Consider the following 17,001-nt stretch of genomic DNA (forward strand, 5'->3'; position numbering starts at 1 on the left):
CCTTTTTACGAATCTGAAAGCTGATATCTCGCTGAGCGGTGAATGCTTACGAACGAAGCGAATTTAAGGTTCTCATCAGGATTTGTAAGATATTCAGAGACAGTTTTTACTTGTCGTGAAGAAATTTCAAACATATTCAGACAATTTCCCACCAATCGAACTCTGACAAAAAAAACGAATTAGCTACATTTACATTTGTCACTCAGTAAGATACTCAATAAGAACTTTTCATTTATCGATTTATTTAAATGTCTACTTTATATAAAAAAAATATATGCTGACACTGGGAATTCCCTACACTTTTTATTTTATAAATAAATACATAAATTAAGAAATTTTGGAAAACTATTGACAGTAGAAAACTTTAGGGAACTATTTACAGTACTTTAGCTTGCTGATGTCCCTCGAAGCCCCCTGCACTTTTTTATATTTTTTTAAACAAAGCTGTCAATTATTTATATGCTTAAATTAGAAGAAGCAAATTTTACCAATTTTGACACTAATATTTTCTCTTTTGCTGCAAATGAATATTGGCTTGAAATATCGGCGATTGATCTCCTTGACTACTTACTAATAATCTGTATCGGCCTTGAAAAAAACACATCAGTCTATCACAAATTTTGGATAATCAAAGAAATATAAATAATATATGAATATATAATATATAAATATTCAGTTATTGGTTTGCAGAGTGTCATTATGTGTCTCAGGGTCAGATTTTTAAAATTTAATTTGTAATTTACTTTGCTGTGGCAGTAATGTGTGACTTTTTTTTGGGGGGGGGGGGGGGTCATGCATTATACCCCAAAATGCATTCAATTTCATAAGACAATATTGCAGTTTTCTTGCTTTGCCATTTTTTTAAATATACAAAAATGACACTCTGACTTAGTTATATTTGGAAGTGGAAGTGACTTCATCCTTATCTGTCAGCAGCTGCGTCAGGCTTTATCTCAGTTTTACATTCCATCCCTAGCATGCGATGTTATCTGTAACATCCTTCCATGCCTTTAAACTGTCAAATAATCTCACAGAAAGCGCCTCAATGCATTGAAATTGCTTACAGCATTTTATTTTATATTTAATTTTTTTGTAGCGTCTGGACTCTCCACACCACCTACCACCCCAACGCAGGCCTCCAGCCAGCCTGTGTTCCCCCAGGAGGCCCAACGGGGCGGCCCCAGCCCGGAACGCCTGGGGGAACGTTCCCGCCCGCGCTCCGTGTCCACGCCCCTGGACACGGGACAGCGTCTCGGCCTTCCCTCCGCCAAACCCCCAAAACCTTCTTCCAGCCCCGTGCCAGCGTACTCTACCTCACAACAAGTGAGTCAGTCTGAAAAAATGTTCCTAATCTTGTAAGGCCTTTAAAGGGAGAAGCTGTCTATTTAAAGATGTGTTGACTGCAGGGCCATTAACGGGCTTTTGAACGTTAATCTATAACGAAATGAGGCTGTAATTCCTCATTATTATTGGAAGTGAGTTATCACGCCACTTAACCGTATGACAACACCGACATAAAATTGCTGTTTTGGGGACTTGAGGCGGAGACACAGAGTACCTTTTGTTCACTGGAGAAATATTTTTCACTTCACAGCTACAAAACCGGTTCAAAGGTCACTTTGTCGCTCTTGAAGCGTTCACAAATGGGCTATAAGTGACATACGCACGAGAAATCTGAAGTGAAAGATATCATTTGAGTTTTGTTTTAGAAATAAAACCATGGTTTGATTAGTAAATACGATTTTTGAACAAATTCAAGTTTGCATTTGAATATCAACTTTGATTTGATGCTCGGACTCTAGAGCACGAGAAGCAAAATGAGTTATATTCATCTCTTCATTTTCTATTATGCTAATCATTACATCATTTTCACTTATGACATTATTATCACAGAAATAAAAACGTAGATACAACATGCCACTATTACACGACTTGAATCAACTAGCGATCGACCAATCAGAGGTCAGTGTTTTGGGGTCATGAACTCTAGTATAGCAACAGTTTCCATGCTAGAGTTCAAGTGGATTGTTTGTGTGAAATTGTGTGAATTCCTGCCCTACTAGTAGCTCATAATGACGTAAATTTATAAAATGTGTACGAAACCTGCAAAAGGGAATCGTCATTTTTATATTGACAACCATATGTTGGGGATTCCCCATGTGGGTTTCTACGGCAACGGCAAGGTAATGAGCAATTTTTATTTTGTTGTATTTGAGATAATTATGGACTTCTTTGTTGAGTAGTGGTACCTTTTATGAAATGTGATTTTTGACACTTCTCCATGTTTAAAACTTAATGGGTGAAAGAGGTAAAAAATGGAATCTACTGAACCTCGTATCTTGGAATCTACTAGTGTGACTTCCGACTAATTTTCTATGCCGAGCCACATTGATGGAATTATTTATATTAGAGCTGTCAAATGATTAATTTTTTATCAGATTAATCACATCTTAGAATTTCAATTAATCATAGAATTCCAAAGGCTTTTCTTTCCCAAAATTTTCCCACCTGTTATGTGTGAAATGGATACTTGACACATTGAGCTATTTTCAGCAGTAAAAGGTTAGTATTTTATCCAGAATGAATTTGATAACTAGTAACTACATTATTTTTTGAAAACGATTTTTTTCACTTGCTGCCAACTGAAGATGGCATCACCTGTGCTGAGGAAGTAGGTAACGACCAATCATGGCTCACCTGTTTTGTGGGTTTGATCAGCAAACTGAGCCATGATTGGTTGTTACCCACTTCCTCAGCACAGGTGACGTCATCTTCAGTTGACAGCAAGTGGCAAAATTCGTTTTTAAAGTATTAATTCTACATGAAAAATAAGGAAGTTATCAAATTCATTCTGGACAAAATATTAACTTTTCACTGCTGAAAATGGCTCAATGTGTCAAGTATCCCTTTAAGTCTTTCTGCACTTTGTTTTTAATTTTTTGATCCACTGTGCACTCTCATCAGTTAATTACTTGCGTAATTTAAAATGGGGAAAAAAAATTACCCCAATATTTTGACTAGAACAAATATTCTGGATGTCATATGCAAACATTTATTAAATGCTTTATTGTAATGCATGTTATGTTTATTGCTCAAACACAACCTGTGCTACCTTTAACGTAACCATCCGCTGTCAAGATAAAGGATTATCTGCGGTCAAAATTAATAGTCTGATTAATCTGCGTTAATTCATGATTAATGCGATCATTTTTTTGTGATTAATCAATGAGTTAACAATTTAAATTTGACAGCACTAATTCATATATAATTATATTTTTATTGCTTTATTTTTATATTTTTTAATAGTAATACGTTTTTATAATGTAATATATTAATTTGCTCTTGTAATATAAACTTTGAACAAGGACAACACCCAATATTACTGTTTCTAATAATAACTATTAATTACTAATGATAAATTTAGTGTTGTTGGAAGAAGAAGCTTTTCTGTTTGCTCTGGTCTGACTCTAAATATCCTTGTGTGTGTGTGTGTGTGTGTGGCTCAATCACAAGGTGTAAATATTATCTCAGGATGTTAGCCATCGCTCAAACAGCATTAATGTGGACCAACAGTATCCGGAGCTCCCTTCACACGTGAGTCATAACGGTGCTGTAGCGAGTGAGGAGTTAGCATGCTGATTTAATGAAGAATCATCCAAAGCAGTGATGGATGCTCGCTTGGAGACGGCCAGGGCCAATCGATATTTCATCTCCAGTGTTGTCTACTGCTGTTGTTAACACCCAAGGACTGCTGATCGCGATTGAGGGGCAGCGAGTAAGCACCCGCAAGGCCACTCTAACCTCTTTCCACATAAAAAATCATCTTAGCTGTGTTATTATCTTCTTCCCCAAGTCCAAATTTTAAAAGCAATCCATTTAATGGATGGTAAACCTTTGGGGTTTGCTGGGCAGCCAGGCTGCGTGCCGGCTGCAGATTTATGGAAGTGTTTGGCCAGAGAAGCGCTGTGTCACCATCGCAGGGCGATGTGGCCGAGCATCCTCGAGCAGTTACGTGTCTTTCTTCACTGCTGCAGTGGCCGCGTTGCACATTGGCTTGAAAATAAAACATCTAAATCTATCACTATTTCACACAAGGAAAAACGGCAAAATGTCATTCTAATGTGCTATTAGAAGTCCCAGGTTCTTTTTTTATTCTGCATTGAGACGGTAAGGAGGTAGCAATTTTCCCACTCGAAGCTTATTACATCTGAACGGGTGTCTGAGTCCCACATGAAAAAAAAATATGGCTGATGGCCAAAGATGCGTGTGAGGAGACAGTTTGACTACGGGCAATCATTGTAAACGTACTTGAACACGCAGAAAAAATGTCAAGCATAAAACGTACGTACTGTGTGACGAATTCATTGCACGTCATTTATATTTACGACGTAATGTTGAAACAAGTGTTTAATTATAACATATTCAAGTCATGAAATAATGGCAGTATCAAAATAAAACAATTGCGGTTACAAAATACATCCAGTGAACATAGATTGTGACGTGGTCGTCTGATTCATGTTGCGTTTGTGGAATTTGAACTGAGCAGCAAAATCCAGCCATTTTTATCCCTCTCAGGGGGCGGCCATTTTGCCCCTTGCGCAGAGGTTAAAAAATACAGGTCCAGAAAGTCAAATGCCCTGCCACAGTTTGGATTTAGCCCCTAGTGCTAGCTAGCTAGCTCCCTAGCAGGTAAACGAGCACCATGGGTGCTAGCTAGCTAGCGGTGTTGGGGAATCCAACTCCAGAGAGAACAAACCCTGAAACAATTTGACTTGAGCCACAGGGGCTTCTACTCAACACGTGCTTCTATGAGCTTGTTTACCTGCCAGTTAAGTAGAAGCACCTGTGGTTAAAGCCAATCTGTGGCAGGGTTTTTACTTTCTGGACCTGGATTCGCCAACCCTGCTAGCTAGCTAGCTAGCTCCCTAGCAGGTAAACAAGCATCATGGGAGCTAGCTAGTGAGCTAGCTAGTGAGCTAGCTAACTAGCACTTGAAGCTAAAGCCAAACTGTGGCAGGATTTTTACCTTCTGTACCTGGATTTGGCACCTCTGCCCTTGCGGTCGACTGAAAATGACATCACAGTTAGGCCCAACTTTTTTCTTGGTTTGGGTCTGTGATGTTCTCAAGCTTGAGCCCATAGGCACTGTGATGTCATTTTCAGTCAGTAGCATGTGTCAAAAAGGTCGTGAAAAAAAGGGTGGATTTTGCTGCTTCATTCATATTCCACAAACACATGAATTAGAATGCCTTGTTTAGACCAGCGGTGCCGCATAGAACTTATGATCGTAAAGACATTTTTTTGAGGGGTGTGGCCTAATAAGTTACATCAGGAGCTAAGTTGGGTCGGCCAGTTAATTTCAGTGTGAGCGTGTGGGTGTGTGTTGTTGTTGTTGCTCTTCTCATTTTGTATTTAACTGTTTCAATAAATTGCTGGAGTACCATCGACAACTGTGGCTCTCCTTGCCCACTTTCCGGAGCACTACCTTAATTTTTTTCCCACTTCACTCAAATGGAAACTTGCTTTTGACTGTAAGTTTGGCTTGCAACATAAAGCAAAAAAATAAATAAGAAACATAATAATAAACTGAGCAACAGCTAGTAACTAAATCATAAATAAGAAAATAAATAAATTAGGGCACTAGAAGGCAATCTGCCACTGTAGCGTAGGCATCTATTCATGTGATGTCAGACTACTTAATCTCGAAAGTCAGTGTAGATCAATTTGTCTTTTGAGTGGTTTTCCGTTGCACTTTTCCTAGTCATTGTGCTGATGTTCCGATTTCCCAGTTTAATGGAATGCAGCAGCGGTGGGCCCCGCCTTATGTCACACAATGATGCAGCAAGGCATCCCCAGCTTCTTGCTGCCTAGCAACAAGGGTTTTCCTAATATGGTGCGACAGCGGAGGGGTGTGTCCGCACGCGGCGTCGAGCTTCCGGCTTCTCGTCCACCATAACTGGCGAGTCCTTTTGCTGCGGCGACTGCCAAGTGTTGGAGTACGACTTTGAGGATTTACTTTTGACCAAGCCGGGCTAATTCACACGTGGCTGTTTTGTTTGGGAGCCCCGTGGCGGTCCCCCCCTTCCCGCCTGAGTCAAGTGCACTAGGACTGTTCCACTAGGAATCTTGCAGGGGGTGTGTGCTCTTGAAATAACGCACCGCCTGAAGTTGCAGCCGCACAGCGAACTCCTCTCGGCTTGTGAGTGTGCGCGTGTGCGTATACTGTATTTAGACAAACCGGAGCGGTTCGGTGACTCCAAACGCTGGTGGCGCGCACGTCGTCGACGTCGTCTGTCGCCGCAGGGACTTCTGGGAAAAAGCGTCACGGCGACAGTTTTTAGTGCAAAGTTTCTTTTTGTGCGTCGCCCGTTCTGCTTCTTTTCTTCTCCTTTTTTTTTTTTTTTGTTGTCACCAGAGTACAAACGACCTGTTTCGTCTCGTTTAGGTGTCCGGTTTATTCGAAGGCATGCTGGAGAAACTTGAACTTGATGACGATGGTAAGTTGAACGTGAACGAGTCATCCGTGGTAAGCGACAATTAGCACTGCATCTGATATGAAGACAACTGTTAGCTGGCTGCCACTTCCGGGCGTCTGCATTCACTTTCCCACCCTGCACACACTCGCGTGGGTGGTGAGGAGTTTTGCTTGTTAAATGTTGACAATGTGTTTCCTGCTCATGTTAAATGTTGATAAAGAGTTACATCAGTGTCATGCCTTTGCATTGCACTTGCCCCTGCAAGTGGTGTTAAGCCAAAGGAAAGTTCAAATTGACATGGGGACAAGTGTTGCTGAGTTTTGTTACCATCTTCTCGTGCTAAAAATAATACGTTTACTATTTGAGGAACAGTTTAAAAAAAACTTCCTTCACTATAAATCACTTACATTTACATGTACTGTATATCCCACTCAATTAACCTGTTTTTGCACTTTGTATTTTTTGTTTTATTTCCATGCTGCACCCTATGATTTTTTTTTTAATCCTATTTTTTCTTTTGCAATTCTCTCTCACTTGTGCATCGAATTGTGGAAAACTTAATTTAATGTAGTACTTCTGCCCTTTTAGTTAAAAAGAAAAAGAAAAAACTTGTATAGATTCACTACGCACAGTGAAATATTTCATGATTTTATTATTAGAAATTGGTCAAGACCACTTTTTTCAGATCGATACCAGTATGATTACCCAACTATTGAGTAGTCACCAATACCACTTTAAATACATTAAATTCCCCTTATAGGCCTATATATTTTCTAATATAGCATTGGTTTCCTTAAAAATACGCAGAATTCTTGTCAATCTTTCTATTCTTCTAATTTCTAGCTCTTGATCATAATACAGTGGCCCCAAGTTGGCGGCTGATACTGGAATCCGTTGTTACGATACTGATGCCTTGAAATAAGGCTGCATATCGGCCCGATATTAGTATATGGAATTATTTATTGTTGATGCTGATAGCTTACTACTAAGGAAACTTTAAATTCACCATCTCAAGAAACTACAATATCATATAAACAATGTAATTTTTTAAAATGTATACATTTATTAGGAATTGATATGTTTCATGCTATACAAGTTTCACTTTTTGACTTGACCCACTAAAATGAATCAAATTTTCTATGATAGTGGTCTCATTTATTGGGATGCAACCGGACATAAGAGTGAGTTATACTTTTTTTCATCATTCACACGAAGGCTTTTAAGGTGTAGCATAGTTTCCCCCCCAATATCATTGCGTCTAACAGAGTTTTAACGATCAGGGCGCAGTAAAGTGGACATGAGCTCAAGAGCTGTAATGGTTGTTTAGGCTGTAGAGCACGTGTTTCCAAGTGCTCATTACGTTTTCCCTGTGAAACGTCTCCCTGCTCGCAAAGTGTTTTTCTCTTTACACTTTTTTTTTTTGTGTGCGTCTTCCTTACAGCTGCTGAGCCTGAGAGTGATATTTACATGCGCTTTATGAAATCGCACAAGTGCTACGACATTGTGCCAACCAGCTCCAAGCTGGTGGTGTTCGACACAGCTCTACAAGTGAGTGCGCCTTTGTCGCTTTGCCTTATGTTATTGTAAGGATCTCAAACATGATACATATTGTGTTCACGTACATTGGGGTGAGATAATGACGATCACCTGCCGAATATCACTTTGCTCACAAAGAAATTAAGTCTCCATTTAAAAAATATATATATTTTTCATAGGTTATACTCAATCATTATAATTAGACTATTCGATTCCATACAAGTGAGTAAACATTGAATTCACTGTGGGGTTATAATAATTTCCCTCACTACGTGTGATAAAGTCCACTTCTTCTACCATTTTCGTTTTAGTGTGCTTGTTCTTGGCATTGCTGGGTTAATATTAAATGGACACCGGAGTCATATATTTGACCTTGGAGCACTTTTTGGCTCTGGGCTGAAATTGAGACGAAACCGTCGTAAAGCTGTTAAACAGTAAGCCTGCCAGGTCTTTGAAGTGTATATCATCAAGCACTAAATCCACAGAGACGAGGGTTACAAACTCTTATCTGAGAGAAGAGGAAATAGTCCCAGCAGATTAAAGCCAATCCAGAAGTTGGCTTTCACCTCTCACAACTTCCTTTGCTTCCACTTCCCATGAGAAAGAGGCCACACACACACACACAAAAAGCATGAGCCCATTTTCTATCTTAAAAAATATCAACACAAGCTGTTTCATTGTGTGTGTGTGTATATGCCTCTAGAACATATTCATGAAAAAATAAATAATGACAAAGTGTTTTCACGCTCAAACTTCACATAGTGTGACCAAAGATTCAGTTGACAGTCAACTGTCGAGAAGTAGACAGCAAATGGAACTCGTGCTAAACTTCAGCCATTTGTGTTGTTTCCACAGAGCAGATTGTTGGAAGTTCAATTTGTGTCACTGCGGTGTTTATGCTCAAGAGCAGTCGTTTTAATGGTTAAAAGTGACCTAAATGCTGAGCTGGTATTCCCCATTGTACGTTAGCATTAAGCAAGCAGACTTAAGCTAATGGTAATTGAAGTCATGCTGCGTCGAAAGTACTTTGAATTAACATTTATGGCGACAAATAAACAGCTTTGAAGCCAGAATACGTTGCCTCTCATTTGGAGAACTGTCTTCCAAACTAAAAAGTGCACATTCATGGAGGGCAGAATATATGCAAATACGAGAGCAAACACAAACTGACTACCTTGCCGTAGCAAATGAACAAGTGGAAACAAAGTAACACTGCAACAGAATTTGCGTAACAAAAATATGCAGTTACAGTTTGACATGAGGGTGGTTTGAGCTTGTGCGGAGATCTGAATGCCTCGAATGCATCAATGTGTGCAGATTTGATATTTAAAAAACTAAAACAAGATTGAAGTCTCTTTTGAGCAGTCTGAGGGCACTTGGGTGACGTAAATGTAATCACGCAATCAGAACGGGCACGACGTCACTTACGTTAGCTGCAGGAGCTGAAGTTGGAATGAAAACAAACAACTGCAGTTTTCCAACAGCCTTCAGTTCATCCATTGGGGAGTAACACGCAGATGAAATGGTTCAAATTGTCTTTTCTCTCGCCTCACAGTACTTCATTTTAGCGCTGGTGCACAAACAGTTGGGTCAAAAATGGACGGATCCTCTACTTGGGTCGATTTGACCCAACCTTGAGTCAAGAAATGGGTCTTTCAGCGTAAAACAACTCATAAATATTGGTCAGATCTTTTACTTGGGTCAAAGCATTGGGTCATTTTGTATAAAACAAACCAGAAAGTGGATCGGTCTATTTTTGATCCATAATAGGGTTACTTTTGACCCAACAGTTTTTAGAGTGTGCTCATCCCTCGCCATATCTCCTCCGGGATGCCTTAGCATTAGGCACGGATGTTTGTCTATCAAATGTCGTTTTGTGTCACAATCAAAATGTTAGGTTTCATTTTGGAACCGTGCACGTGTGCATTTCGATGTGCAGAGGCTTAAGCGCAGTCTCGGTCGTAAAAACTAGAGATCGTCCTTCTCCTGAATAACGTGTTAATAAAACCCGATCTTATCATTACAAATAATATTTGACAGGTTAAGAAAGCCTTCTTTGCCTTGGTTGCCAATGGCGTGCGAGCGGCTCCACTGTGGGACACAGAGAAGCAAAGCTTTGTAGGTAAGACGACTACATCTGCCGTGTCCAACCATTGTTTACAGTAACATGTTGAAAGAGACGCTTTATGTCTTACTATTTTCATTCATTTGTAGGTTTCAATGTTTTAGTCTTTCTCTTGCTCACTTGCAATGTCATAATCACCATGTCACTGTCTGCGCCGCCGGTGGACGAGCACAGTGGAAACTTTGTATTATGCCGCCGGTCATGGCTAGTGGAGCGTGATTTTATTAAGTTCATTAAAACTGCCACAAGCCATTAAGCTCAGCGGAGGCGCCTCCTGTATCGAGTAGCAGTCAGACGGCTTGAATATGTAGCCAAATGAAAAACATCAATGCGGCAAGTGAATTGGCTTTGTTGTGCCTTCCTGGATAGAGTTTACCGCGTGTGCTAAATAATGAATACCAAGTCAGCGCGGACATAAAGCAGAGGGGAGTCGGATGCGCCGCTCGGACCCCACACTCAAAACGCGGTTCTCTCATCACGAGCGTCACTTGATGAGTTCAATCATGCCATGTTTTGTCAACACAGGCATGCTGACAATCACGGACTTCATCATCATCCTTCACAGATACTACAAGTCACCAATGGTAGGTTATTTTAATGACTCGGATTTAGTTTGTATTCAACTGACGTGTGGGTCCTCCTCTTTGATTCAGGTGCAAATATACGAGTTGGAAGAACATAAGCTTGAGACGTGGAGAGGTGAGCATGACTCGACCTTCGTACATAATGTGATGAAATCTGAAGCAAAATCATGTGGGATAGATGGTCATTAAACAATACGTTCATCATTATTATTATTGGTCATGACAGGGAGCACAATGAAGAATAGTTTGATCAGTTAACTCATTCACTGCCATTGACGGCTTTGAACTATTTCTATTAGTTTACATTTTTTTCCACTTTTGTTAGCAAGAGTATGAAAACCTAGAAAAAAGTTGTATTGTACATTTAGAACAGATATAAAATTTGTGATTAATCGTACGTTAACTATTGAAGTCATGCAATTAATTACAATAAAAAAATAATCGCCTAACGCCCTAATTTTCAATAATCTTTGCTTTTTTGAAAAAATTATTTAAAAATGTAAACCGCCTGACGATCTAATTGTTAATAATCTTTTCTTTTTTTGAAAAAAGATTATTTAAAAAAAGAAAAGACTATTAAAAATTAGGTCATCAGGCGGTTACAATTTTTAATGTACTTTTTCATTTTAATAATTAATTTTTTTTAATAAAAAAAGAAAAGATTAAAAATTAGATCATCAGGCGGTTAAAATTTGAATGTAATTAATCACATGACTTCAATAGTTAACTCATGATTAATCAAAAATTTTATATCTGGTCTAAACGTACAATATTTTTTTTCTAGGTTTTCACAAGTGGAAAAAAAATTAAACTAATAGAAATGGTTAACATTTATTTTTTACGTCTATAGCCGTCAATGGCAGTGAATGAGTTAAAATGACAAACACTGGAATGACATTTTGTGTTTACTGCTTTTGTACGTGCATTGTACCCTAGAAAAAAGTATAGGTTTTCATATATTTGTTAACAAAAGTGGGGAAAAATGTTAAACTAATACAAATAGTTCAAATGAATTTTTGACGTTTATAGCCGTCAATGGCAGTTAAGAAGAGAGCGCAGACAAGACAAGAAAACGTTATCAAATTTCAACAAACTTTCATATGTATATTAGACACACTTCTCAAGGATTGCTGCACAGTTCAACACCACAGTGAACCCAAATAATAAACAATGCAATATTGATATCTTTGTAACAGCAGAACATTTGTCGTGTTTATTTTTGTCCTCACAGAGGTTTACCTTCAAGCAACGTTCAAACCTCTTGTCAACATATCGCCTGATGCAAGGTACGCCGCCGTGATTGCTATAACAAGACCCGCTCCTTGTTGTTTTTTGGGGGCTTGTTGCCATCATCGTGTTTGTTGTTGTCGCAGCCTTTTCGACGCCGTGTACACGCTCATCAAAAACAAAATTCACCGCCTGCCTGTCATCGACCCCGTCACCGGGAACGCACTTTATATTCTCACGCACAAGAGGATCCTCAAGTTCCTGCAGCTCTTTGTGAGTCCAACGCCGTCACAAACGAGAGATTTCACGAGGAGGTACTGTAAAGGCCCGGGTCAAAATACAGGCGTCCTCTGAGTTGCATTCCTACGACTGCAATGCAACCCTAACTTGTACGCAAGTAAGAACTAGGTCAACTATCACTAACCCTAAACTAAAGTAAGGAATTTGTCTCAAAACACTTTGGGGTCTTCAATATCGAACAATAAATAAAAATGGGCATGCAATGAACATGCATTCTTATGCAGTGTGATGACGTATTCTTGAAGACGAGTTAATTGCGCGCCGTTCGTAATTTCTTATTAGTTTTAGGGTTAGGATTGTGCTAAAGTCTAGAATTCATATGAAAGACACCTTATGTACTTCAATTACACTAACGCATTGACTTCATTATGACAATTCACAAAATTCTACCAAACAAGTGTGGCGTAAATGGAAGTTGTAAGTTTTATTACAACTAGGCTCGGGCCAATTATCGGTTTTATTTATTTTGTTCCAATAAACTATCAACGCGAACAGTGGTGAATAGTCATACATTTAACCAAATAAACGAAAACAAAGAATTGGGAAGTAGAAAACACTGCTGTTTACATTTGCTCGTCCGCCATGTTTTTCTGCACAGCAAGCTTCTCAGTCATTGATATCTTTACATTGTATTTGAATAGAAAAAAAAACATGTATCTGTAAGTGCCAGTGGGTCCTAGTTAGCCCCTAGGACAGCACGAGTAGCCCATGGGTCTGTTCTAAAAAATAGCTCACCAGTGATGAGACACCGTGACTTTTAAAACAGAAGAAGGTTAACATTTATTTATTTAAACTTAACATGGTGCACATACCAAATATTGTATATATTGTTGAAATGTTTTTTTTAATTGTGTTCAATGGAAGAAAAATAATAATATTTGCTCAAATATTTCAAAAGATTTTAGAGCTGTCATTTCAATACCGTGGTACCACAATATTATGGCTCACCGTTATCATATCCTCAGAAACTAATATTGTCCCGTGCCGAATTACAACAATAAGGAAATCAAATCTGTGGCTTTATCATTTCAGCTTGTCATGTTTCATGAAACACTGTGACAGCCTTTGCGATGTGATAATAGCATTCTAATCACAACTACTTACTTGCAATGTCGATTTGCATTCAATGAACTGTTTAGCCCAACTTGATGTGTCCAGGCACTTTGAAACACATTCCGGTTCATCACAATATTGTTTGATGAAGTTATGAAGCATCCCTTCATAAATCTTGTTTTGTGCGCTGGTAACAGATAAGGGACTTCCCCAAATTGTTCCCACAAAGTTGGCAACACATGAAAGCACAATATTAAATGTCTTCTGTTGTCTGAATGACTTGTTGTGGCCCAACCCTTCGTCCCCTTCCCCCACCACTCACTCGCAACCGTCTGCTGCCCCCTGGTGGCCGACATCTTGCTTTCCCTGTGCGGTCTTGTCCAGATGTGTGAGATGCCGAAGCCAGCTTTCATGAAGCAGACCCTGGGGGAGTTGGGCATCGGCACGTACCAGGACATTGCCTTCATCCACCCCAACACCCCCATCATCAAAGCCCTCAACATCTTTGTGGAGAAGAGAGTGTCTGCTTTGCCCGTGGTCGATGAGTCAGGTCAACGGAATATTCATGCGGCGGCGACCAGAGAGTCTTGCAAAAAAAAGCTCACTTTGTCCCCGCTCTCTCCCTTCTAGGCAAAGTTGTGGACATTTACTCCAAGTTTGACGTCATCGTAAGTGGAAAAACATGCGCGACCGAGCGGCCGTGCCGATGACTCACAAGAGCTCGCTTGTGTGCAGAACCTGGCGGCCGAGAAGACGTACAACAACCTGGACATCACGGTGACGCAGGCCCTCAAGCATCGCTCGCAGTACTTCGAAGGAGTCATGAAGTGCCATAAAATGGAGACAATGGAGACCATTGTGGACAGAATTGTCAAAGCAGAAGTGAGTTGGGTGAAGTTTGTCTATGTGCCCTGCGCTTGGCTGGCAGACGGTAAACAAGTCTTCATCAAGCCGTTTATTGCGACTCCCAGTGCAAGTTTTCTAGTATTAACCTCAACATAAATCAAAGAGAAATATATTGTGTATATAAACAACCGCATTCCTTTGCCTGTAAATCTTCTCGCTTAATGCTAACACATCATGGAAACAAGCTAACGAATGCCATGGTGGAGCAACGCATGTGTATATTCTTTATCTTCTTAACTCATTCACCGCCATTGACGCCTATAAACGGCAAAAATTAATTTGAACTATTTCTATTAGTTTAACATTTTTTCCCCACTTTTGTTAACAAGAGTATGAAAACAGAATTTTTTTTAGTGTACATTTAGAACCGATATAAAATTTGTGATTAATCGTGAGTTAACTCGTGAAGCCATGGGATTAATTACAATTTAAAATTGTAATCGCCTCGTGCCCCTAATTTTTTATTACCTTTTTTTTAATGAATTTATGGCAGTGAATGAGTTAAAAATAATTAATTTTACTGAGCCTTATTGGGCGACACTTTCCATGTACAGTCTATCAGTATGACTGTATGATACTGCCCCCAGGTGGTCAATGTGTGTACACCAGGAGAAACAAAATGTTTGTTGAATTGACACAAAAATACAGCTAAAGCATTTCTCTTGACATTCTATGCATGTCATTCCTGTATGATTTTATTTGGGATTTTCGATACCCCTTTTTTTCCAGACCAATACCAAGTACTTGGCCTGCACGATACATCGTTTGAACATTGCGATGTGCGCATGGACGTGCAATGTTTTTATCTTCCTTTTTTTTTTTTTTTTTTAGAACAAGCAAACGTTTGTTTTGCTTCATAAAACCAGCTTGCTTTTGCTCTCCCCCTCCCTCTTGCTAATCAGTCACCGGCCCCTCCCCCCTCCACTCTCGCCACTAGTGCCTGCTTCGAAAACGCACTCGGGCGACATGCAGCAGGAGACGGCGGTAGAAGCGGCAGTTTAGTCCCTAAAAGAAAGTCAACATCTGAAATAAGGAATTCTTTTGGCTATTAAATAAATAAATAAAATCCTCTGCCGTTGTTGCCGCAACATGATGTAATACAACAAACCTGTCCGACCATGAATCGCCATCACGAGCCCCGTGTATGACCACTTCAAACTTAAAAAGAAGTGAGACCCGAGGTGAAACGTCATCTAATCAACAAACAATTACAGACGCCTTTGCCAGCATAACACCGTATGATAAGAAGTCCAAACGACACCGACAAATCACGAAATTGGTGCCAATGAATACCGTAACTAAAGAAGGGTTAAAAAAAATAATAATGAAATGCCATCAGACAGACAATGCTGCAAACATGGAAGGGCAGCTGCTCTTGATAACTTAATCAGTCAGTGGTTAATATCCAAATATTTATATATAATAATAGTTCAAATGTCTCATTTGTGGTCCAAACTAATCTCTTTACTTATAAGATAAGACTTATCACCTAAAAAGTAACTTGTTTTTAGACAATTTGCATCTATTCTAATGCTAATTCTAATAATAATTTAATTAGAAGCAAGACAAATATTTGTGGGATGTCGAGTTTTTGCATTGGAATAAAACATTAAAGGAGTAAATGCCTTTTTTTCTTTTTTTTTTGCGATTACGCATGCCATGGAGACTTGAGTGCAGTACAATCATTTTTTTTTTTGGTATTTGTCAAATTCCTAAGATGAAAATCTAATTTGAAAATATAAATAAATAAAATTATTCCCAAACAGAGCTATACAAGTTATTTGGTGAAAATTCTTCAATTTTTAATATCGCAATATATATATCGCAGACCCCCCCAAAAATCGCCAAAATGTCAGATTTTTCCAATATCGTGCAGCCCTAACGACTACTGATACCAGCTGTACTTTTGATACATCATAATTTGCATAGCGCATACATAGATAGCATTTTTCCTTAAAATTGCATGAAATTACTGGCAAATTTCTATTCTTCAAATTTTTCGTTCCTGTTCTTAAAATGTCGACATATTGACCGCCACCGCGTGTACCAATAGCTTGGAATAAGGCCTGGTATTGATCCGATACCTAGTATCAGTACTCGCCCTTCCCTAGATTTTATAAAACACAACATTATGGTACATTTTTCCTTCCTCGCGGTATGGATGAATGGCATTGCCATTCATTTCAGTGCGGAAAGTGTTGTAAGTTGCAAGCAAATGTGGCACACGGAATTTCCATGTAAACGAAATGGGATCCGATTTCCCACAGCACACCTGACGTAATCCACTGGAACGTGTCCCGTGCGTCTCTCAGGTGCATCGTTTGGTGGTGGTGGACGAGCGTTCCAGCATCGAGGGCATCGTCTCGCTGTCGGACATCCTCCAGGCCCTGGTGCTCAGTCCAGCAGGTATAGACGCTCAGCATAGCTAACCGCAACTCCTCTCGGTCCCGGACACACCACCCCGCCCACACCCCCACCCCAAGCTCCCTCCTCTCCCGCCCCGCCCTCTCACTCGGTCCCAGGTAGGAAGCGTTTCATAGCTGGAGTGTGTGTTTGACGCTCAAGTGTGTGATGTTGATGGTGTCGGCATGGTGCTTGGAATTTTGGTTGTTTTTATATTTGTTGGCATTTTTACTTTATTTTGATAGTCCGGGGCAAGACTAAACGTTTTATTTTGAAGTAAAAGTGTGTAGATTTGACACTTTTATGACACACCTTATGCACAAAGTAACCTGTGGTTTAATTTTATTTTTATTTTTTTAATATAGACGCTCAGATGTGTTTGTATTTCGGA

At 39.5% G+C, this 17,001-nt stretch overlaps 1 protein-coding gene across 3 annotated transcripts in view; it reads left to right on the top strand.

Annotated features, from left to right (window-relative positions):
• The window catches only part of LOC147181152 (5'-AMP-activated protein kinase subunit gamma-1-like), a 42,661-nt gene that overhangs the window by 22,363 nt on the left and 3,297 nt on the right, over positions 1–17,001 (top strand). For 2 of the 3 annotated variants that reach the window (XM_086080288.1, XM_086080301.1), the window contains 12 exons: positions 1,097–1,323; positions 6,446–6,497; positions 7,918–8,024; positions 10,053–10,134; positions 10,663–10,721; positions 10,791–10,836; positions 11,953–12,007; positions 12,095–12,221; positions 13,686–13,851; positions 13,932–13,969; positions 14,037–14,183; positions 16,520–16,613. In XM_086080288.1, the coding sequence (XP_085936414.1) occupies positions 1,097–1,323; positions 6,446–6,497; positions 7,918–8,024; positions 10,053–10,134; positions 10,663–10,721; positions 10,791–10,836; positions 11,953–12,007; positions 12,095–12,221; positions 13,686–13,851; positions 13,932–13,969; positions 14,037–14,183; positions 16,520–16,613 (1,200 nt within the window). Of the gene's footprint in view, positions 1–1,096; positions 1,324–6,445; positions 6,498–7,917; positions 8,025–10,052; positions 10,135–10,662; positions 10,722–10,790; positions 10,837–11,952; positions 12,008–12,094; positions 12,222–13,685; positions 13,852–13,931; positions 13,970–14,036; positions 14,184–16,519; positions 16,730–17,001 lie in introns of all 3 variants that reach the window. The other variant, XR_015095555.1, reaches the window with a different exon arrangement.

The sequence above is a fragment of the Leptonotus elevatus genome, chromosome 1, assembly GCF_054856555.1.
Source record: "Leptonotus elevatus isolate MCC_2025b chromosome 1, RoL_Lele_1.0, whole genome shotgun sequence".
Lineage (NCBI taxonomy): Eukaryota > Metazoa > Chordata > Actinopteri > Syngnathiformes > Syngnathidae > Leptonotus > Leptonotus elevatus.